This window comes from Simochromis diagramma, unplaced genomic scaffold, assembly GCF_900408965.1.
Source record: "Simochromis diagramma unplaced genomic scaffold, fSimDia1.1 OVJJ01000646.1, whole genome shotgun sequence".
NCBI lineage: Eukaryota > Metazoa > Chordata > Actinopteri > Cichliformes > Cichlidae > Simochromis > Simochromis diagramma.
Window position 1 is genome coordinate 1,850,680 of NW_024387279.1, and position 26,348 is coordinate 1,877,027.

Below are 26,348 nucleotides of genomic sequence, written 5' to 3' on the forward strand. Positions count from 1 at the left end.
GTACTTTGCTGCTTGGGTTCGTTAGCAGACCGATGGCTATATGAAGTAGAGATTTTTGCTAATAGAATGATGAACATGAACAGATTAATCGTCTCTCGAACCTTTCGAATCGGACAGCGGTTGCTTGGCTGTCACGCGAGGCATGCTGGGCAAGAAGAGCTGAGACTGCAGCAGCGGAGGAGCATTAAAACTCACTGCAGACACCTGGCGTATGCGAAGGATCTGTTCCTCGGTCAAGTGAACAAGGTAAAGGAAAAGAGCTGCCAGAAAGCCTCTCCAAAGTTAGTGACGGGCGGAGGAAGTCGTCTCAGAAAAGACTTTGTACTTTAGATGATAACTATATTCAAAGCTAACAATCACCAGCGTTCTAGCTTTGAAAGAAGTATCGTTTACGAAACAAAGGGCCTTAGACGCAACACCAGAAAAATAAGACACATAAAATGCAGGGAAGCTTGAAAAAACTGAGGCTGAGGCACTGTCACACCTGTTTGGGGTAAATGGTGAAAGAGACTTTAAATATCTACCCAAAGTAAAACTAGCTACCGTGTAGGAAGGTCGGTTTATCTCACACAGTGGAAACGTCTCTCTTTAGAGTCCTCCATGTTGACATGAATCATCACACCATTCACGCTTTCAGTCTCCCTCTATAACACATCCCAAGGCCTCTCTGCAGGATTTGTTTCTGGAGTCTGGAAAAGGCCATTAAAAGAGGGTAAATCATGTCGATAAAAGGATGCACATGGTTACCAACAACCCTTACAGTGCTGTGATTGCTTCAAGGATCTCAGAGTGTGGAGAGAAAAGATTCCCTACACAGCAACATCAGTCTTTACTTTTGGCACAAGGCAGGTCAGCACAGGGGAATCATGCTCTTGATTCTCCAATCAGAACAGGGATTCACCACACCAGCTTTTACTTTTCAGTCACGTTTCTGCTGCCTGCAGTCTCACTGCGTGGTTTCTGCACCATTCTGAGTAAACCCTGGAGACTGATGGGCAGGTGAGCTGGTTCAGAATCATTTAAAACCAGCCCAGGCCACAGTCAGAATTACAGACATGACCTTTTTCTCCTTTCTCATAGTTAATATGAACATCAGCTTTATCTGCAGGATTTCATGCTTCACACTGTCACCACATGATGGATTAGAAGCATATAACTATATAACACAAAAATATGACTTGGACGGTAACATAGATGCATAACCCTGTTACGATCTCTAAAAAGGCCTGTTTCGTTCTCCAGGCTGAGGTCTTCCCTTATCCAGAAATTGGAAATGATGAGGTGGAGGAGATAAAGCAGCTTGTTGCACCGGTAGAGAAGTTCTTCAGTGATGATGGTGAGGTGGGAATTGAGTACATGCACGTGATTAATGACTTTCAGATATGATTTATCAGAGGAATTAAATGACTGACATTGGAATTGCTGGATTTTGTTTGTTTTTGTTTTGGGGTTTCTTTGCCAGTTGACTCGGCAAAAATTGACAGAGAGGCCACAATTCCCCTGGAGACTCTGCAGGGGTTGAAGGATCTCGGGCTGTTTGGAATCATGATTCCTGAAGAATACGGTGAGATGATTTTAACAAAGCCCTTCTAAAAGCCAGTCTCGTCTCTCGGGATCAATCTGAAAATATGAGTGAAAATTGATTTCAAAGCATTTTTGAGATGAACTTTAACTCCACCCGACTTTGCCCCAAAGTGAAGTTAGAGGTTAAGAGCAATGTTCTGGACGTTATACTAATACTTTGATCTGTGTTGTTACTTATTTTTACATTCTTTTATTTAGGGTATTTTTTAAGGATGACACCTCCCTCATATAATTTGTGTGACTATGTAGCTTTTATACACAACTCTTCTAAGGCTACTAGTTAGTTTCAACATTGCACTATACATAACATGGATGCAGCTCCTTCTTTCTGAAAAGCAAAGCCGGTGAAGCAGTGCCTGAAACTTGCACCCTTTTCATTGGCCAGCAGAGGGCAACTTCCTCCTGTGGTTGCAGAAAAGAAGTCTGATTGTGTGGACACCCCTAGTGGCATTTATTTCAACTCACTTTTATTTATTTATTTATATATTTATACAGCACCAAATCACAAGAACAGTCACCTCAAGGTATTTTATATTGGCAGACCCTACAATAATACATACAGAGAAAAACCCAACAATCATGACCCCCTATGAGCAAGCACTTTGGCGACAGTGGGAAGGAAAAACTCCCTTTTAACAGGAAGAAACCTCCGACAGAACCAGGCTCAGGGAGGGGCGGGGCCATCTGCTGCGACTGGTTGGGGTGAGAGAAGGAAGACGGGATAAAGACATGCTGTGGAAGAGAGACAGAGATTAACAACAAGTATGATTCAATGCAGAGAGGTCTGTTAACACATAGTGAGTGAGAAAGGTGACTGAAGAAGAAAAACTCAATGCATCATGGGAATCCCCCGGCAGCCTACGTCTATTGCAGCATAATTAATGAAGGAGTCAGGGTCACCTGGTCCAGCCCTAACTATATGCTTTAGCAAAAAGGAAAGTTTTAAGCCTAATCTTAAAAGTAGAGATAGTGTCTGTCTCCCGAATCCAAACTGGAAGCTGGTTCCACAGAAGAGGGGCCTGAAAACTGAAGGCTCTGCCTCCCATTCTACTTTTAAATACTCTAGGAACAACAAGTAGGCCTGCAGAGCGAGAGCGAAGTGCTCTAATAGGGTGATATGGTACTACAAGGTCATTAAGATGGGGCCTGATTATTTAAGACCTTGTATGTGAGGAGCAGGATTTTGAATTCAATTCTGGATTTAACAGGAAGCCAATGAAGGGAAGCCAAAACAGGAGAAATCTGCTCTCTCTTTCTAGTCCCTGTCAGGACTCTTGCTGCAGCATTTTGGATTAGCTGAAGGCTTTTCAGTGAGTTTTTTGGACATCCTGATAATAATGAATTACAGTCGTCCAGCCTGGAAGTAATAAATGCATGAACTAGTTTTTCAGCGTCACTCTGAGACAGGATATTTCTAATTTTAGAGATGTTGCGCAAATGGAAGAAAGCAGTCTTACATATTTGTTTAATATGTGCGTTGAAGGACATGTCCTGGTCAAAAATGACTCCAAGGTTCCTCACAGTGTTACTGGAGGCCAAGGTAATGCCATCCAGAGTAAGAATCTGCTTAGATACCATATTTCTAAGATTTTCAGGGCCGAGTACAATAACCTCAGTTTGATCTGAATTAAGAAGCAGAAAGTTAGCGGCCATCCAGGTCTTTATGTCTTTAAGACATTCCTGCAGTTTAACTAATTGGTGTGTGTTATCTGGCTTCATGCATAGCAGTGAAAATGTATGTGATGCCTTCTAATGATACTTCCTAATGGAAGCATGTATAATGTAAACAGAATTGGTCCTAGCACTGAACCCTGTGGAACTCCATAATTAAACTTGGTGTGTAATTGGATATGATACAAACCACAACCACCAACAGTATGACCTTTGGTTTCTCAGTCAGACCCACATTTAGCTCATAACAGCTGGTTTCAGAAAACCAAGATGGCAACATTCAAAGCATGACGTCACAGTGGCTGGATCCATATTTTATATATAATCTATGGTTTCAAGCTAGTGATTTACACTAATGTGCTGGAGCTGTCCTTCATTTCTTTACATTCTGCTCAGAAAATGGGAAATACACGGAGAGATTTATTGAAATGTGTAAACATAACAAACACAGTTTGTACAATTCCAATAATGTTGGAACTCCATATTCGTATGACCGTCTGAACTATCTCAGGCAGCTTTGTTTAAGTGTTCTTCAGGAATATCTCTCCAGGCTGTTTGGATGATATTCAAAGCTCTTGTTTGGATGTCGGCTGCCTTTCATTCTGTTCTGTGTTGATGATCTCGATAATGTTGGGGTCTGGGCTCTAGGGAGGCCAGTGCATGACCGATAGTGTGCACTGCGTCTTTGTCTCTCCAGGTATGGCTTTACTGCGCTGCTACTGTGTTTGGATTCATTATCATGCTAAAAAATGAGGCAGTTGTCAATCAGATGCTTTCCAGATGGTATTACATCTGGTCATAAGCCCAGCCTCAGGAGGTTGCAAGCTAGTGTTCACTTAGTGCCAGCCAACACTGGATAATGGAAGGGTTGCATCAGGAACTACATCTGGCATCATATCTGTGCCAAATCAAATATGTAGCTGCACCCACTGCGGGGATTTAACTTCCCAGAACATTTTTTTTAATGTATGTCAGTTTAAAACAAAGCATTCATCTCGTGGCACGGCTGATGACAATTGTATGGTATTAGAGAGAAGCCCAGCAATCCCCTGTAATCAAGCACTTTGCAACTGTGGGGAGGAAGAACTCCTTTTTAATTGGCATATTCAGGCTCAGTGATGGCAGCCATCTGCTATGGCAGGTCTGGTGTTGAGGATAGACAGAAGAAGAAGAAGATCACAGACTCTACAAACAGCTTTGTTTTACACATGGAGAAATGAATCCCAGAGCGCAGTTTAAAATACTGAAATACTGTTTGAATGGACTTTAAACATTTAACGTCATTACTTTATGAGTATATTAGTATGTTATCTGCTGTTAATCAGCAGCGTTTGAAGTATCAGGTCAGTATATTTGGGTGTATTTTATGGCACAAGAGGTTCAATTAAGCTCTCACACTTGACATCTAAATGGTACTCTGAGCTCAGCGCAGAAATGCTTTAATGAACAGGTGGCATGCTGTTAGATTTAGATATGGTTCCTGCCTCAGTGCAGCTTCTACACGTACAGATTCAAGTCAAAGCTACATATCGACCGTAGTGGGGTTTCCCTGAAACATCACTACGATCCTGACTTCATCATGGCTCCACAGCTGTCTCTCTGACACATCCGTGCTAGATGGAAATGCAGAAACTGCCCCACTGCGAGACACAGTGGGGCAGTTTCTGTTTTTATTGTTTATCATTTGTTTTTCAATCCCAGGGGGTCTTGGATTATCCCACACCATTTATGCACGACTGAATGAGATCATCGCCTTAGACGGCTCCATCGCCGTCACACTGGCTGCTCATCAAGCCATTGGACTGAAGGTAAAAATACAATACGGAGTTGTCTGCAATGTGGACAATCTGGAGGATTTGCTAACACATTTGTGGGCTCTCAGGGGATCCTGATAGCAGGCAATGAAGCCCAGAAGAAAAAGTATCTGCCCAAGCTGGCCTCAGGGGAGCACATCGCAGCTTTCTGTCTGACAGAGCCCGGAAGGTAAAGAACACCATGCACATGTCACCCGCAGCGTTCTCCTCTGTGGCTCCAACTCTGCTCATACAGCAGTGAAGCACAGTCTGATGAACACAAATAACAGGTTATCTCTACACCCACTGGCCACTTCATTAGGTACACCTGTTGAACTATTATTAGAACAAATATCTGATCGTCCAGTCACAAGGCAGCAACTCAATATCAGTCATTTAGGCATATAAACTCGTTCAAACCCAGCATCAGAGTGGGGAAGAAGGGTGGTTTTAGTGGCGTTGAATGTGGCCTGGTTCTTGTATCTCAGAAACTACTAGGATTGTCTCATACAGCCATCTGTAGGGTTTAGTCAGAAAAAGAGAAACTATCCAGTGAGTGACAGCTGTCTGCGAGAAAATGTCAGAGGAGAGTCGCCAAACTGCTGTGAGCTAAAAGGAAGGCAACAGTAACTCAAACAAACACTCACTATGCAGAAGAACATAGCTCTACGAACCCTCTATGAACACACAACATTTTGAACCTTGAAGCAGATGTGGTACAACAGCAGAAAACCAGTGCGTCCCTCCTGTGAGCTAACAAACAGAAAGCTGAAGCTACATTTCACACAGGTTTAACAAAGCTGGACAGGAGAAGACTGGTAAAACATCTGAGGTAGGCGGCGTGGCCCCTCTAATTTTTGAATAAGATAACCTGAGAACGAGGTGGCGTAGGTACAGCTACTGAAAATCTCAGACAAGCGGTGATCCTGGAGATCTTGACCTCAAAATCAGATGTCAGCTTTCCTAAAAATCACATTTATTCTACGTTTGCATCTACTAGGGGGCTGTGGGGTAGCCTGGCAACTGCCAGTAGTCTCCCAGTATGAAAACTGTCAGTGTGCGTCAGGCTCCATCCAGGTAACTGGCTGCAGTTTACATTTTAAAACCCAGCAACCTGAAAATAAGCGTCTCAGCTGATTGTATCTGCAGGTTCATTCTCAGTCACTGCTCAGCGTTGACGCCCACAGGGCACCAAACGGTGGTTAAAGATGGCGGTTACAGGATTCAGGACACTGTACAGAGCACCATGATTACAGCCTAAATCAGGACATTATTTAATCAAGATAAAGACTGATATCACAGATGTTGAATCACTTCCCAATGACTTTAGAAATACTATGTATTTATAGAGACCATTAGCTGTTTGGATTGGACTCCACAGAAACACCCACAGAACCCGTGTTCCCACTTTTCCTTCCTCTGATTAGTACTTGGTGATAAAGGCTCATTGTGTTATTTGCTTGAAGTGAACTATACAGTGAGGTTGTTTTCAAATCACTGCAAGCCAAAGTCATCATTGAAAACCCAATGTGATGCATCAGCCAGCGTTAACACAGTGATGATGGCATCTACGCCATGTGCCTGAGCATGTAGCTGTCTTTGCTCCACTGACACTCAGCCTGTCCGTTACAGTGGCAGTGACGCAGCCTCCATTCAGACCCGTGCAACCCTGTCTGAAGATGGAAAACATTACCTGATCAACGGCTCCAAGGTGAGAGGAACCGTTTCCACCAAGTTTTAATTCAGACTTCAACTCAGCCTCTGACTGAAGCTCCTGACTTGAATCATGTTGTCAGATCTGGATTTCAAATGGAGGCATGGCAGACATCATGACTGTGTTCGCCAGGACTGAGGTGGAAGTAGATGGTGTAAAGAAAGACAAGATATCTGCATTCATCGTGGAGAGGGCTTTTGGAGGGATCGCCAGCGGCAAGCCTGAGGACAAACTGGGCATCAGGGGATCCAACAGTAAGCCTTTCATCAACACTTAAAGGCAGTTTGATAGACGCTGGGCCATTTTCATGTCATTTATGTTTCAACGCTGTAACCTTTCAGCCTGTGAGCTGTCCTTCGATAATGTCCCAGTACCAGTAGAGAACGTGATCGGAGAAATTGGAGGTGGATTTAAGGTAAGCTCTAAAGCCAGCTTCATCTGTCTACACAACGGAGATTCTGTAATATTTGTAAACATGTGCTGCGTGTCGGACAGATCGCCATGAACATCCTGAACTCGGGGAGGTTCAGTATGGGCAGCTCCTGTGCTGGAATGATTAAAAAGCTGATCGGTAAGCACTCAGCTGTTGTTTTAACTGGGTAACAGTTGTGAGTGTTTTAAGTTTATTAAGTCTGGCTTCTCTGTCTGGCCTTCTGTAGAGCTGACATCTGAGTATGCCGCTACCAGGAAGCAGTTTAGCAAAAGCCTGAGTGAGTTTGGTATGATCCAGGTATGCTCTCCCCTCACTTGGAAGCTTGTGACACCTTCCAGTCTGATCAGAAGTGACTAAATACTGTGATTTCTATGCTTTCTGTAGGAGAAGTTTGCAATGATGGCCCTCAATGCCTTCGTGATGGAGAGCATGGCATACCTGACAGCAGGGATGATGGACAGACCGGGCGTTCCAGACTGTTCTCTGGAGGCAGCCATGGTCAAGGTACCACTTGCTCTGTCGTCTGTGTTCAGGTGAAACTTTTATGAAACTACTCACGGTGTGTGTTCCTCATCTTCGGTACAGGTGTTCAGCTCGGAGGGAGGCTGGATTTGTGTGAGCGAGGCTCTTCAGGTGCTCGGAGGTCTGGGTTATACCAAGAACTATCCCTTTGAGCGCTTCGTCAGGGACTGCCGCATCCTGCCCATCTTTGAGGTACTCATACATAAGTGTTTAAACTCTGAGGGCTAGATATAGTCTTGGTTTGTGCTAGAGTGAAACCGTATGTATTTGTTTCCTTTTCAAAAAACGAATCTTGCCTGCCCTTCAGCTTTTTGCCCAGCCATAGTTAAGATGAACTCTGTGCCCCCCTCTCCTCTCCATGACACACATCAAAAAACTGTTAACAGTTCATTTGTTAAACCTTGTCTTCCAAACTGTAATGCTGCCGCTACACTGTATCAAATCCCAGTATTTTTCTGGTCATTGGGAATTTGAATCTTCTGCTTAACCTTGTCAGGGTCGCTGGAGCCGATCCCAGCTGTCTTAGGGCGAGAGGCAGGGTACACCCTGGACAGGTCACCAGTCTGTTACAGGGCTAACAACACACAGAGACAAACAAACATTTGCACTCACATTCACACCTATTATCCTAACCCCACTAACTGCATGTCTTTGGACTGTGGGAGGAAGCCGGTACCCGGAGAGAACCCATACAAATATGGGATAAACATGCAAACTCTACACAGAAAGGCCCCAGAACTGGAACTGGAATTGAACTCAGGACGTCCTTGCTGTGAGGCAACCACTGTGCTGCCAAATTTAAAATCCTTGTGTGAAAGATACTGGACTGTTGAGACGGTTCATTCTGTCAGCAACCACCAGGTGGCATATTTTACTGTTGAAACAAAGCTCTTAATAGATGAAATTGAAGTAAACAGTTAATTTTGAGGTGAAACGCATCATCTTCGGGCACTTTACATAGAAAGCTCCAGACCCATCATTATCAAAGCCCCTCACTGTGTCAGTCAGTCACACTCACTGTTACTGATAGAAAGTTTAAAATTTGAAAATACAATGTAGCAAAATTTCCTGCTTTCCTACAGCAGACAATCCCACACACTCATACACGCACACCTGCGGGGTACAGTGCGAGGGAAGTTCAACGCGGCCATCCGTTCTTCGTTAGTCAGAGATAACAGGTTTCACTTTGGGGGTTATTGACTGTGCAGCTGAGGTCGGCTTGGTTTGTGTGTTCTGTGATTAGAATCAAGTGTATAAACATTTTCTGCATCACCAAATCAGTACATGTAACTTTACAGCTGGGCTTCATTTGTGATGTGAGTATGGTACAGCCTGACAGCCTGCACGAATAAAACGTGCTCCCCAGCAGAGAATCAGCATTTCACTTAAGACATGCAGTAAATAAAAGAAATCGTTAAACCGTCACGTTTCCAGCTGATTTTGAAAGCAAAACATTGCCTGCTCACAACAGAGTTCTCTGTTCAACCATCAGAGAGCCACTTCCCATGACACAGAAAACTCTTAACTTAAGTCCAATTCCACTGTTTGCTCACAGGGTACCAATGAAATCCTGAGGATGTACATCGCTCTCACTGGAATGCAGTATGCTGGCAAAATCCTCACAGGGAAAATAAAGTAAGAATCTGAAGGTGTTGTTGAGGTTTGAAGGTTTTTGCTTTTAAGTCCTACATCGCCCCTTCTGTTAGTTGTGTTGTGTTCACACTTCCTAAGAAAAATATGGAGCTGTTTGCCTGTGCTTAGGGGCACGTGGTTGTTTGTGCCCTCAGGGAGATGAAGAAAGGAAATATAGGTCTTGCGATAGGCATGGTCAGCAAGAAACTGAGGACCTCGCTTGGAGCTTCAGTAGACCTCGGCCTGACGGGGAAAGATGGAGTGGTGCATCCCAGCTTGGAAGTAAGAGAATTGTGGTGTTAGATGAGTGAAGTGTTTTTTGTCGAGGCTCTTCAATCTTCTGTTTCCGTTTGCAGGACAGTGCAAAGAAGCTGGAGCAGAACGTCAGCCTGTTTGGGTCGACTGTGGAGAGCCTGCTCTACAGATATGGAAAGGTAGCGTTTGATTCTGGAAAAGCAGCTGTGGGATTTTCCCACTCAAAGCTTTCTAGTTTCTATGAGCAAATTTCCCATTCATCATGTAAATATAAAAGTTGTTTCATAATGAGCGGTGGTGTTTGTCTGTTACACAGCTGCTTCAAATTGTGTTTCGCGACTGTGCTTTTGTAATCACAGCTTTACCCAAAGAAGCTATAAACCTTTTGGTAGCTGGATAGTTTTCCAGATTCTCAGTTCCTGTATCATTTGACTGTGCGTGCTGGATCCAGCACGCACAATCTTTCCTCAGAGGACTTAAATGTTTGCCAAGAGTTTGAATATCAAGGTTCAGGCTGCTTACATGTAAGAAAATAAGCAGTGAAAAGTTTAAAGGCTAACAGCACGTGCAAATCATTTCTTCTTCTCTTTAATGATATTTTCAGGAAATTGGGACGAAGATGGTCTCATTGCAGGCAGGGTGGAGGAACTGATGCATTTAAGTAGAAAATTGTTGCTATGGATCAAAGTCATGCTCTAACAGCTCATGCTGTAATTGTACAGTAATGCTGAGTCAGTGTCATTACAGGACTGATTATCTGTAGTGTTACAATGCAGGGAAAACTCATTCCTTAGCTCTACGTGTTAACTGCCCATCAGCCCCAAGCTGCTATTTCACTCTGAAATCTAGATGGAAATGGAAACTATGTCAGTTTATTCATTTGATTAGTTTTACTCACATGTTTTACCCATGGCAACAGGACAACAATAAAGCTCGATGCTAGTTTAACCGTGTGCTTCTTCAGTACTTGCACAGTGACTTGACTAGGTTTTCGTCACTAAAATACAAAAGCTAAAGTTGAGGTAACTGTCCCTCACATGTCTCTCCTCCTCTCCCCTGATGATGTCAGACCATAGTGGACGAACAGCTCGTCCTGAAGAGGGTGGCAGACGTGCTGATCCACATGTATGCTATGACAGCCGTCCTGTCCAGAGCGAGCCGCTCCATTAGCATCGGCCTCAGGAATCACGACCACGAGGTTTGTACGCTCTGTGCACACTCACACAGTTTAGAAGTCTCGCACACGCAGAATAAATATTCATATTGAACTTGTTTGTTTGCCACAACGAGAGCAGTTTTCCATCGATCTCATAGGATTTCTGTACACATCACTTCCTCTGTGTTTACGCTGTTTAAGGCTGACAGTAAACAGCTGCCTCACTTAGCCCACACTATAAGCATCGGTATGTTCACTGCGGAGCCTGCAGCAGCCCAGCTCACACCTACAGCGGCTGAGTTAATGTTTTCACGTGCGTGAGGAGTCGGTAAAGAATTGGAGTTTACACAACTGTAATTTCAGCTTGCGTCTTAGTGTTGGAGGAAAATGCAGCAGGTGAAATTTTGAGCCATGCCAACCACTTCTGGACAACATTTCAACACGAATGCTAGAGAACTGCTCATCCACATTTATCGTAAGAAACTAAAGACAAAAAGATTCAATCGTGTTCACTTGTCCAGCTGTCTCTGTAGGACCCACTTTGAGTTTTCGACCGTCAGCATGAGGACACTTTGGTTACAAGTTGTTTCTTTTGGCAGTGTTTCCCTTGAACGGCTCATTGGAGGGGCCTAACCGGACAAACTTTCTCAACGTATGACGAATCACATTCAGCAAAGCACTTACTCAGGTCCCCAGTAACACACATGCCACGTACACATGAAGTGGACCGGATGTAGAGCTTCCTGATTTATTAGTAAGATGCAAGAAGAAAATCTCCCAAACATGCAGTGCAGTCACACTCTGCTGTTGGCCAAACACTCAAGACTTTCACATTAACAGCAGCATAAAGCAGGATATGTCTCAGCTCTTTGAGGTGAATTACAAATTTAGTCACACAGCCAATCTTATCAAATTTAATCCTTTTTCATTATCGTATTGTGTAATTGTTTTGAACTGTGTGTGTGTGTACACAAACGTCTACCCTAGTTATTGATATGGTATAGTGCTTTATTTGTGAGTTTGATGGTTACCACCCAAACTGATGTTTGTGGCTAGACTAGTTCTTTGACATCACACAGATGAGGTTTCTACAGGAGCACATGTCATCATTCACACATTTCAGAGTCTAGCAGCTCGTGTGAAGTTTACTTTGGATGGTTCCAGCATTACGGCTCATAATCAAAGTCCCCACGGAGAATTTGAATGTGATTTTTATTCCTCACTATTAGGCTCTATTAAATCGTATAATCTTATCTGGTGTGGTTTGTTTTGGCTGTTTTCACTTACTGCAGGACAGCGGTTCCTTCTGCAAACAATTAAAACAGCTCCACGTCTCTGTTATTCTCTATTTGTGTTTTTCCTTTCTTTTTTTTCTTTCACTTGCTGACGTGTTTAATTAGGCTTTTGATCAGCTTGTGTTTAGACTTGTTAAATAAAACTCGCCGTCACTTTTATTACTTTCGCTTTACTATTTGATCGAGGTAAAAGCTGTAGCACACTACCTTCATTTGAACAGCGGTTGTTCCTGGAGCAGATTTAGGTGAAGGGCAGGACGATGGAGTGTAAAGACGACTGAAAAAGAGTCCTGTTCGTAATGAGAAACAGCGATGCAAAACAAAACCTCAACACAAAGACTTTAAGAAAGAAAGCCTTTAAAGAGGGCAGCGAATGCTTCATATTATCCTCTGTGTTTCAGATGGGCAGCGCTGTGCTGTCTCTGCACTGTAGTTAAAAGCCATAAATGTGAGGGTGCACGTAATACACCTTTGGTTTTCAGTAATTATGTGTACAATATTTGCAGATAGAGGTGCCAAATGTTTACTGGTGTTGCTTTTTTTTAGGTGCTGCTTGCAAACACATTCTGCAACGATGCCTTCTTTAAGAACAATTACTGGATGGTTCAGCTGCAAAAACGTAAGTACAACACAAAACGGTAATTGAGAACAGCACCGTGATCCGTGTGGGACTTTTTTTTCGTCTTTCAGCAACATCTTAGTACAAAAGACTTGCATGTGTTGTGGAATTTCCCCACCAAACAGCACATACCAACACTGGAACCACCCGCTGCTTTTCATTTTCACACCGTGCACTTTTTTTAATGACCTCTAAGCTAACCAGCGCTATGATCAAGTGCTGTGTTTACATCTGATCGGAGTGTGTGGTGTGGTTTGTGATTCTTGTCTCAATTCGTTTCAGACTCTCCTGAGAACAACGATGCCAACATCAAGAAGATTGCCAAACAGGTCCTGGAGAACAGAGCCTACATCTGCTCTCACCCTCTCGAAAGAACTTACTGAGCTCTCCACTGAGACCATAATACTGTTTCCTGTATTCTGATTGGACTATTTTGACCAGTCCCAATGATGCGTCTCCAATCTTGTATTAGTGGTTGTTTTTACATTCAGTAAAACATGAAGAGATTAATATTAGCTGTTTTATATTAATAATAACTTCAGTGGGTAAGACTTCTACTCTGATGGCATTACATGAAACTCAACCTTAAGTGCTCTTTCACTTTAATGCTATAATGAATAATTTTGCAGGATAGCAGTTTTAATGAGCCTGTTTGGACACCAGGTTTTCCTGAATGGCTGACCTTTACTGTTGTTTAATGCTACTTTTGAAACCTGAAGATGCTCCTCTCCCTGTCTGTCAGAGGCAGGGCAGTCCGCTTGTACAAAAATGAATGCTGCTCACAGAATCCACTGTAAGAGGCAACAGAAAAAAAGCATATATTACTTCAGAAATCTTTCTTTCATTTCTCCAGCATTTGCCTTTTCAAACAGCACTTGAGCTCACTTGTAGTGGTACTTGCTGTACTGAGAGTTGTGTCTGGGAAAGGCGTTTCTTCCCAGGCTGCAGGCCACGCATGGGCCTGGAGCCAGAGGCACTCTCTCCCGTTCCTCTGCTTTGTTGTCAGCAGCGTTCATCACGGACAGTTGAGGAAAAGGCTGTGACACAAAATGCAGCTCTTGGATCAAAGATTTCCTCAGTTAGGTGCAAGAAGAGCCACGACGATAAAAGAAAAACAAGTATACAAGATCTAAACTAAACATGTGTAGCATAAATGGCCTTTAAAGTTGCATTTTTGTTAACACTTTTGTGAACTGCTGTAGCTTGAAAAAAAATGCATGGGAAACTGTTATCTTACATGAGATTGCACCAACTACGCATGCTCCGCAAGTGGTGGACTTCAAGTGGACATCAAAGTAGTGTGACAGGACCTGGCCATCGGATCCCCAGCTGTCTGCATCCGCAGTGGATTATAATCTAGGCTTAATGTGTTTTTGATTGATTGATTGATCATACTTTATTCATCCCGAGGGAAATTGGGTTAAGGCTGCCAGCCATCACTATTTTGTCACTATGGCTAGTTTCTCCTTCCATAGCAACCTCCTAAACAAGAAGCGCTAGCTTCTGGACTTCACTGAGGTACCACCTTTGCTAATTTAAGGGAGTGAACCAGACCTCTAGTCCATAATTGTCCAATCTAGCAAGTTTGTGCTCCAAATTTGGAGAGTGAAATTATTCAATTTTATTTATAAAGCGTGAAATCACAAAAGTTGCTTCAAGGTATTGCAAGGTAGACCCTACAATAATACATACAGAGAAAAACCCAACAATCCTATGAGCAAGCACTTTGGCGACAGTGGGAAGGAAAAACTCCTTTTTAACAGGAAGAGACTGTGTCTATAGACACACAGTGAGTGAGAAAGGTGACTGAAGAAGAAATACTCAATGCATTGTGGGAATCCCCCAGCAAGATACACCTATAGGGTCACCTGATCCAGCCCAAACTATATGCTTTAGCAAAAAGAAAAGTTTTAAGCCTAAACTTAAAAGTTAAAAAATACCTTAATTCCAAACTGGAAGCTGATTCCATAGAAGAGGGGCCTGAAAACTGAAGGTTCTGCCTCCCATTCTACTTTTAAATACTCTAGGAATTATATTAAATATTAAAAGTATTTTATTAATATTGGATTCATTGAGTGTTCATGTATTACACCTGTACAGTTTTGTGTTGCTGACCAAGCATTAACTGATAATCTCAGCCTCTTGTCTGGTATGGTGACTTCAGGGTCCCACAAAAAATGCATCTTTGGCACAGGTGACTTCACAGTTTTATATACAGTCTATGCTATTTGAAACTGAACCATGTAAAATATGAAAGATTTATCCAATAATAATAAAAAAAATCTTGATTATCAAGCCATTTGTCATGAGAGTATTATTGTAACCCTTGAATAAACACAAATGCAGGTCTGTGAAATAAATAAAACACTTTATAGTCGTGAATAAACACACCTAGCTGCTCGTTTGTTAAGTGCCTCTAGCTTAAGCTAATCCAGTCACATACAAGAGTTCTGACCTTAACTTTCCCTTAATGATCAGTTTTAGTTGTCTGCATGGTTATTCTGAAGGCTTTTCATGTTGTTGAGCTGTACTCTTTTGTACTGAATTCTGAGTGCCACTTGGAATGAGTGGAAATGCTGTACCTTAAGTATCATGCCTGGTTTCCTCAGTGAATATTTCTTTGGCAGATCTTTCAGTATATCCTGAGTTCTCTCCAGGTTTCCTTTCATGTGACACTTGAATTGTTGGACGGGGCTGTTGTCTGCTGAGTTAATGTTGCTGCCGTCAGGAAGCAGCTGCTTCTTCCAGCGGCTGTACTGAGCTCTGGCTGCTTGGAGCTGCTCCTGCTGTAGACGATCTCCTGGGGATCAACAGCGCACACGCTTAACTCTGTGGATCAACAACTCCAAAGAGTTCATCCTGTAAACTTCATACAGCTGATAAACTTAACAGGCGTGGTGTGGTTTTAGCTTACAACAGAGGTGGAAAAATATAACATGGCACACATTAACGAGTAACTCTGTACACTGCTGAGATCAATTAAGCTTCTGCCCGACCAAATTTATTCTCCAGCTCAGTCTGGGAGTGTGTTACTCAGCAGCAAAGACTTCTACTGGCTTAAATATCTGCCATCTGGAGCTTCAATCAAAATGGATCAATACTGGCCTTTAGTACAGTGAAAAGCTTGCAGCGTAGACAGACATAGGAAAATCCACTCTTAGATATTCTGTGCTTTGCTAGATGTTGGCTTTGAGACTATAGGCTGTAACTGTCACATGATGTATGCTCCCATGTTTTTGTCCAGTTTTGTCTGCTTTTAAAAATGAAGCTGAGCCTATATAGTCTTCTCATGAAGTTGCAGACAAACTGCAATAAAGTTGCAGACAAACAGTTCGTGAGTGGAGAAAAGTAAAAGTGCATCACAGCTCCACTGAAGACTTGACAGACTGAAAAAGACAATATTTCAACCCCATCAGAATTACAACAAGAGGCCCAAACTGTGACATTATTACATGCACTTTTGTGAATTCAACTAAACTTCATATGGTCTTCTGACAATGTGTTTCTCTGTCTCACTTAATATTAAGGCATTTTTGGACATATGTATTTGAAGTAGGAGAGCTATCCCTGATCTGCACTTACAGATCTAATTCACAGTGTCCCTGAACAAAACACATACATGAAATGTAAGCACACCGTATGTCTCATTAAATGTTACCAAACATGTAACTCACTCGAGATCATAACTCATCTCATAGTGCTGAAATCTAAGAAATATGTTTTTTGTTAGTTGGACAGATCACAGATCTGCCTTTGTGCCACAGGAAAATAGTTCCATGGTGGAGTTACATCTGAAAGGAAAACTGTCTCTTGAAAATGCATTAAAGATGTTGCTCTCTGTTGTGAATGTTTAAAACCTTATTGGAGTGCTGTGTTGTGGTTTTTGTTAACTGCTTTCATTTGGCGTTTGTTTATTTCTGTCTGACAACCTGCTGGCATGCCGGGATACATCATCCACTGGAACCACTGTGTCTAATTTCCAACTAATATAAAAAAAATAATATTTAATCATTATTATGTTCATATAAATAGGTCACTTACTACATACTTTTTTCCTTAAACTAATTCTTGGGTGCTTTGTTTTGATCAGAATCAGGAAAATCAATGTAGCACTACGTCAGCAGTACAGCTTTAAATGAAACCTTGTGGTTTCATGACATGCTTGTATACTGAGTTAGTGTCTGCATCACTTGTGAACTAAAGAATTGTGGGATTTTTCACCTTTCTGAAAGGTCAAAAAGGACTCTCTTACACAAATAAAATAGATAAACTACTCTCGGTCAGATACCAGTAAGGCACAACATTATGAGCACCTGCCTAGTATTGTGTTGATCCCCCCCCCTTTTGCTGACCCATCATCAAATCCATTACACACCTGAAGGTGTGCTGTGGTATCTGAGCCAAGATGTTCACAAAGGATCTGGGGAAGGTTAAGTCAAGAGCTCAAACTCATTGTTGTGACTCAAAAACTATTCCTGAATCATTTTTCTTTGTGGCAGGGTGGATTATGGTCTACAGCAATGCTTAAGTAGGCGACACATGTTAAAGTAGCATCCACATGGGTGAAGGAGGACCCAAGGTTTCCCAGCAGAACATTGTCCAAAGCATCACACTGCCTCCATTGACTTGCTTTCTTCCTATCATGCATCCTTGTGCCAGGTGTTACCCAAGTAACCAATGCACATGCACCCAGCCATCCACGTGATATGAAAGAAAACACAATTAATCACACCAGGACACCTTCTTCCATTGCTCCGTGGTCCAGTTCTGATCCTCACATGCCCATTGTTACAAGATTCAGCGTGGGCACCCTGACTGCTCTGCGGCCCCATGAACAACAAACTGATGTGTTGTGGGGAGGCTGTAGCTCAGGAGTTAGAACAAGTCATCTGCTAATCAGAGAGATGGTGGTTCAACTCTTTGCTACTCCAGTCTGCCAAATATTCTTGGGCAAGATGTTGAATCTAAAGTTCTGTTCTGTTCAGTTGAGTAAGAATGTGATTGCAGGGCTCTAGACTAACTTTTTGCCATGGGTGCAAATATTTGGTTGCACCTGTGCGACCAACTGTTCGGGTAGCAAAAAAAAAAAAAATCTGCAACCTTCCCTGTGGTCAACAACAGACACACATTATGCCCCTATCATGGACTAAACCAATCAGAGATAGTAAGGGGCGGGACCTCTCTGATTGGCCGTGGTCCAGTTGAAAGTGCAGGTGGAAGTGGGAGGTGAGTAGCTTGAATAAAGCGATATCGATTCATTAAATCCTGAATCGACTTTTAAATATAACTGTGTTTTGCCAGAAACGCCAGATTCTCAGATTAAAGCTCACAAAACCATTTCAACAACAACCAAACGGCAAATGAGAGCAGGTACACGGACTCCACACAAAGACGTAAACACAGACCCGACGCATCAGAATCAAGCTTTGTCTTTCTCGGCTTTCCCACCCGACGGCCCGTAGACGGACACGCTGTCGGAGCTTAGCGATCCTGATGCGTCCGGTCCGCGCTGTGATTACGTCTTTTTGCGCTGATTCTGAGCTGCAGGTTTTGTCTCTCTTTCAACCAAAATTCACCGAGCCAGCAGCAAAAGAAGCAGCAAACTGCGCTTCACATTTGATCAATGTCGTCATGAATTTTGCTGTTTTGCTTCCACGACAATTAAAATCACACTTCATGCACAGCTAGCTCTCTCTCTCTCTCTCTCTGTACTTCAAGAACAGTTTCCTGTCTCCAATCTGTTTTCTGTATTATTCATTTGCTTATTACCCACCAGTCTACCGTTGTTTACAGCGCTGTGGCTGCTGTCTTTTTCTTTTCTTTTTTTCACTTAAATGACCTCGGACAAGAAAGCCTATTTTTTCTGTTGTTCAATACTGATGAAATTTAAACTTTATATGCAGAACATTGTAGAATATTTTTAAGGTTATCTGCTATAAAAAGCCAGACCAGGAAAATCTCCTTCATGTTTTTCTGTGTTTTATTCTCAGTTACTTTCACACAAAGGCATCTGCTGTGATGTTCACAATTCTGATGAAGTCAGTACTGATAAATGATCAGAATTATAATATTTCTGACTGTCTGAGGCTAAGTTGAATCGAATCGGGACTTTGAAAACCGGAATCGAATGGATCATAGAAATCAGTGATGATACCCAGCTCTAGTGAGCAGCCTAGGCACGACAGAAGTGGATGTAGCTGTAATAGGAAAAGAACTATTGCTAACTTGGCCTGATCCTTCTGAAATTCATAGCCAGTGCTCTGACACGGTGTCATCAATCTTTGAATGCTGAAAAAGCACAGTGTATCCAGAAGAACACATTATATTATATCAATTATTATAAAATTTGTGTGCCTACTTGTGCGTACGCCTAACTTTAAAAAGTTAGGCGTACCGGTACGCCCATGGCAAAAAGTTAGTCTAGAGCCCTGCTCTAAGGGCATTTTACAACACTGGGGTGGCATCTGCTATCTTTTATGCCGTGGTCTGCTGGAGGAGTGGATTGGCAGAGAGGGACAGGGGGAAACTCAACAAACTGGTCAAGAGGGCCAGCTCTGTCCTGGACTGTCTGCAGAAGTCCATCGAGCAGGTTGGGGAGGAGAGGATGTTGTCTAAGCTAACATCCATCACGTGAGACTGTACAAGCACCGAGCAGCTCGTTCAGCAGTAGACTTTTACACCCACAGTGTAGGAAGGAGCGCTACCGCAGGTCATTCTTACCAGCAGCTGTCAGCCTCTATAACACAGTTTAACATCCTTTGGTCATCTTACTCACCAGCTGTTTGTTCACTGTACATTTTATACTGTACATATCGCTGTACAATTTTTCTATACATATTTCTGTACATTGTTACCTGTGTACACAAACTTCAGTTGCTTATGTATATAGGACCACTTTGTGTCTTCCTTTTATATTTTATATTCCCCTTGCTATAAGAGCTGTGTAACACCGAAATTTCACTTTCTATTCTATTCTATTCTATTCTATTCTAACTAGTTAAAGTCAGGGTGATATTTCTCTGGACCAAGGGAGTCTGAATAGAATGTCCCAGACTAGAGCTGTTCGATATAACGATATATATCGGATGACGATATAAAAACATCTATCGTTTTATTTTACGCTATCGTTTGTTTCGTGGTGTCGCAAAATAAACTGTTTACTGCAATATTTTTTCATGGTTTTGATGGTCACTGTAGTGGCTATTATTAATTTCTTAAAGTTCTCTCTTTCTCTTATATTTAATATAACCACACTACGGACGGATAAGCGACTGTTTTTATGCGTTGTCGTTAGCAACAACGACGGTAAAACCATCCCGTGTCCACTTGTTTATTTTCCACATAAGCCTTTCACAATAAAGCTCAAGATCGTGTTGAGACTTTTCAAAATAAACTGAATTACGTGAAAGAGTATGCCGTGTTTATGGATGAGAATTAAAAAAGAGCCGCCAGGTGCTAAAAAATAAACCTTAGACTCAAACGTTAGAACAGGCTTTTCCCCGCAGCGCGCCGTGTAATAAATACTCACAAAGAAAACTGCGGCCGTTACAACTTATGTCTAAAAATGTATAGTTTCATGCATTGGTTAAAACACTGCTCCAAGTACACGACGCCCAGCTGGAAACACTTCACGCAAGCCGAGCTGCCCGAGATTCACAGAATTTACAGAAAATGTTACATTTTGTGATTTATATTGTTATCGGGAAGATAGATGTCTTATATTGGGATATGAGATTTTGGTCATATCGCACAGCCCTATCCCAGACTAATACACAAGAACGGTCAAAGAAAAATGAAGATAATGTTTTGGAATGTCCAAATTAAAGGTGTGACCTTAATCAAAGAGAAGTGTTGAGAAATAACAGGAATGATGAATGGACTAGTTCTTATATAGTGCTCTACCTGTCTCATTCGCCCATTCTTTCTATGCTTAAGCCCTGTCTCTCTAAAGCTGACACATCAAAGAGCAACTTGGGGGTCTGAAGTACTTCCAGGGATTGAACCATCAACCGCTCAATTAATAGATGACCTGCTGCTACAGCTATCCCAGTTATACTTGAAAAAAGGAACAAGTATAATTATCTCTACTTGGAAATTGTATATTTACACAATTGCTGAGGGGTTTGTGAGCTTTTTCTTGCAACTGTAACTACTTTAGTGCAGATCATGGATTTTGTCTGTTTCTCGATGAACTCCACAATACTAGTAAGATGAATGCAATAAAAATCCTCAGGTACGAACACTAAGTTCCAGATGATGCTGCAGTCATCGAATAAAACACAGATGTAACCACATTGTTTCAATTATGACCATTCATTCATTTCTACCATCCTGCAGCAAAGCATTTCATAACAGTGCGAGCTAAAGAACAATTTGTGTTTTCATATAAAGATAAACTCTTTCATTTGAAATATCAGCAACTGTATATGGTCTTAGAGGGTTGGGGCAGCTTTTTACTTTTTGAATGTTGTTTGTCTGATATGCCACGTGAGGCTGCATATTACATTTTTAGTAAGATTCAGTCATTAATCTACACACTTCAGATCTGTCCTTTTAATTGCTAAAATTTACATACATCTTAATATTGTCTACAATACTTTGCCTCACAGAGTTCAGGCTGTGCTGAAGAATAAAGGTGGTCATACAAAATACTGATTTCCAAGTGGATGAGAAATGTCTGTTTTTGCCTCATATAAAGTATTTCCATGTATATTTGAACATGTTTTGCTTCTCAAGCAGCTCAAGACTTTTGCACAGTACTGTGTAACAGATATAGTACTACAGAAAAGAGTAAGAAATGTACATTAAGTGCCACTTCTCTGAAGACACATCTGCAATAAAGACAGTGAGGCCAGCCACAAACACACCTCTGTCCATGCTTTTCATTTACAAACTTGACACGGCGCCTCTTTAGTAAATCCTGACAATAAATGTTGGTTTTACACTTCAATAAATCTGGATTTCCATTTGAGGAACCAGAGTCTAAACAAAAAGATTCACATAGACTTGCCACACACGAAAGTGTGTACAGTGAGGTTGTGCTTTCCAAGAGTTCAGGAACTCTGATGATGCACTGAATCTACAGTGATTGGTCAAATATGCTAGATTTTTTTTTCCTGTCATTTTTAAATACTACATCTGCCAACACATTAAGTTTGTTCCTGTATGGTCTTAATGATGGAGAAAGATTTAATGATACTGGGACTGCAGGCAAAGTTCAGACATTCAGAGGAACCTTGTTGTGCTTTGGACTCTTCAGAGGGTAAATAAGCATTTGAAGGCACTTAAAGATCCTGCACTTCAGCTATTAAGTAATTTAAGTTCCTTAATTGTGTCCATACCAGCCAGGTAGATGGTCACGGGAGAGGTGCTGAAGAACCGGGGAGGTTTCCTGTAGAGCTCAAAGTCCTCCGAGTGTTGAGTCCAGGGCCATGTGTCGCGTGAAAGTGTGGGTTTCAGTGTGTTGGCATGTAGGATGTTCTCCCTCCACGGCTGGAAGCACACTGAATTATCAACTACAAAACACTATCATCACATAACTTCTGAAGATTAGGCAGATGTTTCAAAGAACTTACAAATGTTTTCTTACTGCCATTGGATAATAAATAATTGTGTGCTCACGACAACTGAAGCAACAGAAGGGCTAATATTATTAGTCATGTCATATTACATGCTATTCTATACCTAACCTAAACATACTGGCTCATGGTCATGGTCATCCTTGTCCCATGTGTATTCATAGTAATACCAATAAACCTATTTCTCTTCTGTTGCACAGTACTTGCAAATGAACTTTACCTTTCTCAGCTCTTCCACACGAGCTTCATCTGGGTGGTTAGGGTGCACTTTGGACTTGCTCGTGCTAATATTCCAAAATGTAGATGTAGAAGAAGATCTAGCATTGGTTTTCCATGGAATGTCTCCCGGGTCCACTGTTGCACTGTTATACCGTTGACTGTAGGTAAACCTGCGCCCAGGCACCTGAGGCAGTCAGAAAAATTACTTAGCTTCATTATGTTCATTATGTATAGACTATTCTGCAAGCTAGAATGACACCGTGTGTCAGAAAAGGTTGAAAAATACATTTAAAGATACACTAAGTCATTCTTGAGGTTATTTAATAGAAAAAAAAATGTTGTACTCATAAATATACATTGATTAGGTTTGTGTGTAATTACATTTATTCCATTAAAAATACACAGGCGCAGGTGCCGGTTGGATCCCCGCCATCTGGAATACAGCGGCCGAGGTGGATAGCACCATTCCGCCTAATCACATTTTATGTATAAGGCTAATAATCGGCCACATGTGTAGCACACCTCATAAGTTATTTTTAAATGACTCTTTTAACGAGAGAGCAGTGGTGGAAGAAGAGAAAAACCCAATGTTAATGACAATATTTTATGTCTTTGTGATGTGATTGGAAAAGCTGGTCAAATCCATGAGATTGTACAGACAGAGGGCTTTCTTACAATGGCAATGTAAGAACACCTTACAATGGTACTTTCTTGGTACCATACTATACTCTGATATGTTAGAGACAGCATGCTACACACACCTTGGCCATCTCTTTGCAGAGCAGTTCCCTAGCTCGCTCATTTGAGTTGAAGGTCTGGATGCTGTAGTTGTGTGCTGTTCTTTCTGCAGCCATGTCTATCCTTAACACTGCAGCCTCTGGCTTCTGCAACTGCTCTCTCTGCTCTTGCACCTTTTTAATATTTTCCTGGAATATAATGATACACATGACTGGATCTGTTAATAAAACGCTTCAAGTAAGTGTATAGTACTATAGGATATCACAAACCTGAACAAAGTCTTTCAGCTGCTGGAGAGGCCTGTTCTGTTTCCATGTGATGTACTCTGTGTTATGTGTGCTGATGGGCCCATGTCTTTTCATCCTGATAGGCAGAGTGGGAATGCTCCCTTCAGTGTTTGCCCGAACCTTTTGCTCCCTCTTCTCAGCATATAAACCAAATACACTGCTCAAGCTGAGAATCATGTCAGCTGAGGGGAACAGGTTGTACTCCACCACCTCTTTAAGCTGCTTCACTTGACAAAGCTGGCTTAACCTAAGAAAAAGGATACATTACACAATTTATACATTTTATACCGAATTGTTTGTTTTAGATTTGACATATTCATTTTGATCCAAGGGTCCTTTACTAGCCAACTAACCAAAGACTAGAGTCTTTTCAGATCAACTTGGTTAGCAAGAAGTGAATCTGACTCTGAAACTGAGTACACCACACAGTCACTGTATACATAAAATGTAAAACAAAACAAAAGAACAAAAAAATGCCAAATATCCAGTATAAGGTGGAAGCAGTCAGTCAATGTGAACCTCTCAATAAGACATGCAAATTTTTGCTAGCTGTCAGCTCATTGTTCTGGTTTAACAGCTTGCACCTTTCTTTGCTCTTTTTCTGTTTACTCCCATTAACTCTGATTTTCAGGTGCAGTTGTCTTTACTGGCAACCCTTTACTTTATTAAATGTAGGCTCCAGATTGTAGAACAAAACAGTTGGGGACTACCTGATGAATAGAGAACAGCAGTTAACTTTAACTTAAGGGCTGGATATAATAGAAGCTGGTGAAGACCAAATCATATTTAAAAAGGGACTGAGCTTTGGAGTTACACACACCAAGTAGCAATGTGGTTTCCAAAAAACACGTCAAATCGAAAGCTACGGTTGTTCTGGCTCATCCTCCCACCACCATTATTCACTTAAAATAAATATGTCTAATTCAGCTACCTTGACAAAGCCTGAAAGCAGGGTTGGGGGATCGTGCCTCTAACGTAGATCTGAGACTTTTTCATGATGGTCTCTAGTGACTGACTCAGATGGATAGGACTCAGGCTCATGTCTAGTGAGTCATAGATGCGTCTGAAGAAAACCAGGTTTGAATTATATAGCACTGTCACCTGCTCCTCCTCACTCCCACGTAGCCTGCAAAACATCACACAAACTACAGCACCCTCAATGGAATCTCAACACTTTATCCAGCAGGCAGCACAGGTGAAAATTGTTAACACCGGCTGTTGGGACAAGACAGCACGGGTTGGCTTACTTCATAGGAATAGCTTCCCAGAGTCTCTTCACTGTTTTTTGTTTGAGCCCTTCAAGGACAAAGATGTGGGTCTTCTTATCTATCACATGAAACCCTGAAACAAAATCCAGATCCTTGGTCTCACTGTGTTCAAAATTCATTTGGTAATTTGACAGGGCTGTCTCTATGTTTTCCACTGAGCGTGAGCCCAGATGGAAAGCTGCCGCATTGATTTGCAGTATCTCCGACCTCAGCTTGGTCATCACAGAGGAGTTGCTGTATCCAAAGAGGTAGACAATGCGGCCAAACGGACCCTTACAGGAGTCCTCATCACAGCTGTCATTCTGAACACTGAATGGGCAAGTTATCTCGACTTTGACTTTGAGTTGAGAATTGGCAGCGTAATAATGGCCTTGTGGCATTGGTTTCTCTGACATCTTCCTCTTGTGTGGGCTTCGCTCCCTGTCCAGTAGCAAAGGGCTGCATTTAACTGGCAAGCACACCTTTAGACTTTTCTTCCCCAGCAGTAGCTCAGAGAGGTTTAGTTTTGCAATACCATGAGGATTAATGGCTGAAGACTTCTGCTGTAATACCGATCCACCGAACGGGATGTCATGCTCTGACGCAGTCCCAAGTGTCTGGGTTTTCAGCGCTTCCGATTTCTGGTCACGATCATGAACCTCTATCTCCAGAGGTGGACCGGATAGGAACTCGTACAGCTCTTTACGACTCATCAAACCAGTCAAGATTACATTCACATCTCTGAAGTAGATGTTGGTGTCCTGCCTGTGATAGTTTGTCCTGTGTTCATTTAAATTATGGAACTTATACTGGCAATAAACGGGCATACATTTCTCCTGAAAAAGAAATCATCCAGAAAATGACTCAGAGCTGAAAGTTGAAACCACTGCCCACTACCAGAAAGGGCAGACTGGGTAAGAAATTAATTGAACACATAGAAAGGTGTCAAAACTAAAACGATGTGTACATCCCACCTGTAGGATGTGAAAAGGCACTGACGATGAAGGCAGTGAAGTGGCTGACAAAATTGTGATAACAAGTGGATTGAGTTCAGCCTTCAGTTGGTCTGACATCAGTGGTTCATCCAGAGAAATGTTGAAGATGATCTCAAAAACCCCAGAAGAACAGACTGGGATGTTCTCAGTCAGTGAGTTCTCACCTGACAGTCAGAAAATACAAGCTTACATAAGAAAATAGGAACAGTGCTTTGTTTTCAGCTGACCAGCACTGGTCCAGGCTGTGCCCGTGATTATGAGATTGACTCACCTGCCAACAAACAAACAGGGCTGATTTCAAATGATGCAGTGCCACTATCTCTGATGGCCTCGAGGTCATGATAATCACTCGTGGTTTTTTCAAAACCTGTTTTAAGTTTGAAAAAATGTATTCATTAAGAAGTATAAAAGTATGACACACTGATATACATAAAATATTCATTGTTGTAATGCACATACCCGTTTCTGGTCCCACATCTGGACTGAGATCAACACAAAAATTGCTTCTTTGTCTTTTAGATGTGTGTGTCTTATTTTCACACAGGCTCCTCAGCTTGTTCACCATCGTCTCAATACAACCTGAGTAAAAATATAAGGTTCATAATTCCAT

At 41.9% G+C, this 26,348-nt stretch overlaps 2 protein-coding genes across 4 annotated transcripts in view; one reads left to right on the forward strand and one right to left on the reverse strand.

Moving 5' to 3' along the window:
• Positions 1 to 13,231, forward strand: acad9 (acyl-CoA dehydrogenase family, member 9). The gene is made up of 18 exons (XM_040003209.1): positions 1 to 246; positions 1,243 to 1,336; positions 1,463 to 1,564; positions 4,957 to 5,063; positions 5,138 to 5,238; positions 6,681 to 6,759; positions 6,845 to 7,016; positions 7,104 to 7,177; positions 7,258 to 7,333; positions 7,422 to 7,492; positions 7,580 to 7,699; positions 7,781 to 7,909; positions 9,273 to 9,352; positions 9,505 to 9,631; positions 9,706 to 9,783; positions 10,674 to 10,802; positions 12,602 to 12,674; positions 12,957 to 13,231. The coding sequence occupies exons 1-18, from the start codon at positions 67 to 69 to the stop codon at positions 13,055 to 13,057; spliced, it is 1,893 nt and encodes a 630-aa protein (XP_039859143.1). The 5' UTR covers positions 1 to 66; the 3' UTR covers positions 13,058 to 13,231.
• cfap92 (cilia and flagella associated protein 92 (putative)) overlaps positions 11,751 to 26,348 on the reverse strand; it is a 19,406-nt gene continuing 4,808 nt past the window's right edge. For 2 of the 3 annotated variants that reach the window (XM_040003189.1, XM_040003188.1), the window contains exons 6-17: positions 26,198 to 26,317; positions 26,010 to 26,105; positions 25,718 to 25,902; positions 24,744 to 25,579; positions 24,428 to 24,622; positions 23,479 to 23,743; positions 23,233 to 23,397; positions 22,473 to 22,655; positions 22,016 to 22,166; positions 15,257 to 15,474; positions 13,560 to 13,711; positions 11,751 to 13,465 (exon numbers count right to left, since the gene is read on the reverse strand). In XM_040003189.1, the coding sequence (XP_039859123.1) occupies positions 13,375 to 13,465; positions 13,560 to 13,711; positions 15,257 to 15,474; positions 22,016 to 22,166; positions 22,473 to 22,655; positions 23,233 to 23,397; positions 23,479 to 23,743; positions 24,428 to 24,622; positions 24,744 to 25,579; positions 25,718 to 25,902; positions 26,010 to 26,105; positions 26,198 to 26,317 (2,657 nt within the window). In that variant the 3' untranslated portion in view covers positions 11,751 to 13,374. The remainder of the gene's footprint in view (positions 13,466 to 13,559; positions 13,712 to 15,256; positions 15,475 to 22,015; positions 22,167 to 22,472; positions 22,656 to 23,232; positions 23,398 to 23,478; positions 23,744 to 24,427; positions 24,623 to 24,743; positions 25,580 to 25,717; positions 25,903 to 26,009; positions 26,106 to 26,197; positions 26,318 to 26,348) is intronic. The other variant, XM_040003190.1, reaches the window with a different exon arrangement.

Bases quoted from the DNA above. Each gene is read 5' to 3' on its own strand.
- acad9 (XM_040003209.1), top strand. From the start codon at position 67: ATGATGAACATGAACAGATTAATCGTCTCTCGAACCTTTCGAATCGGA. The intron at 247-1,242 runs GTAAAGGAAAAG...TTCGTTCTCCAG, and splicing joins TCCTCGGTCAAGTGAACAAG to GCTGAGGTCTTCCCTTATCC. The intron at 7,493-7,579 runs GTATGCTCTCCC...TGCTTTCTGTAG, and splicing joins GTGAGTTTGGTATGATCCAG to GAGAAGTTTGCAATGATGGC.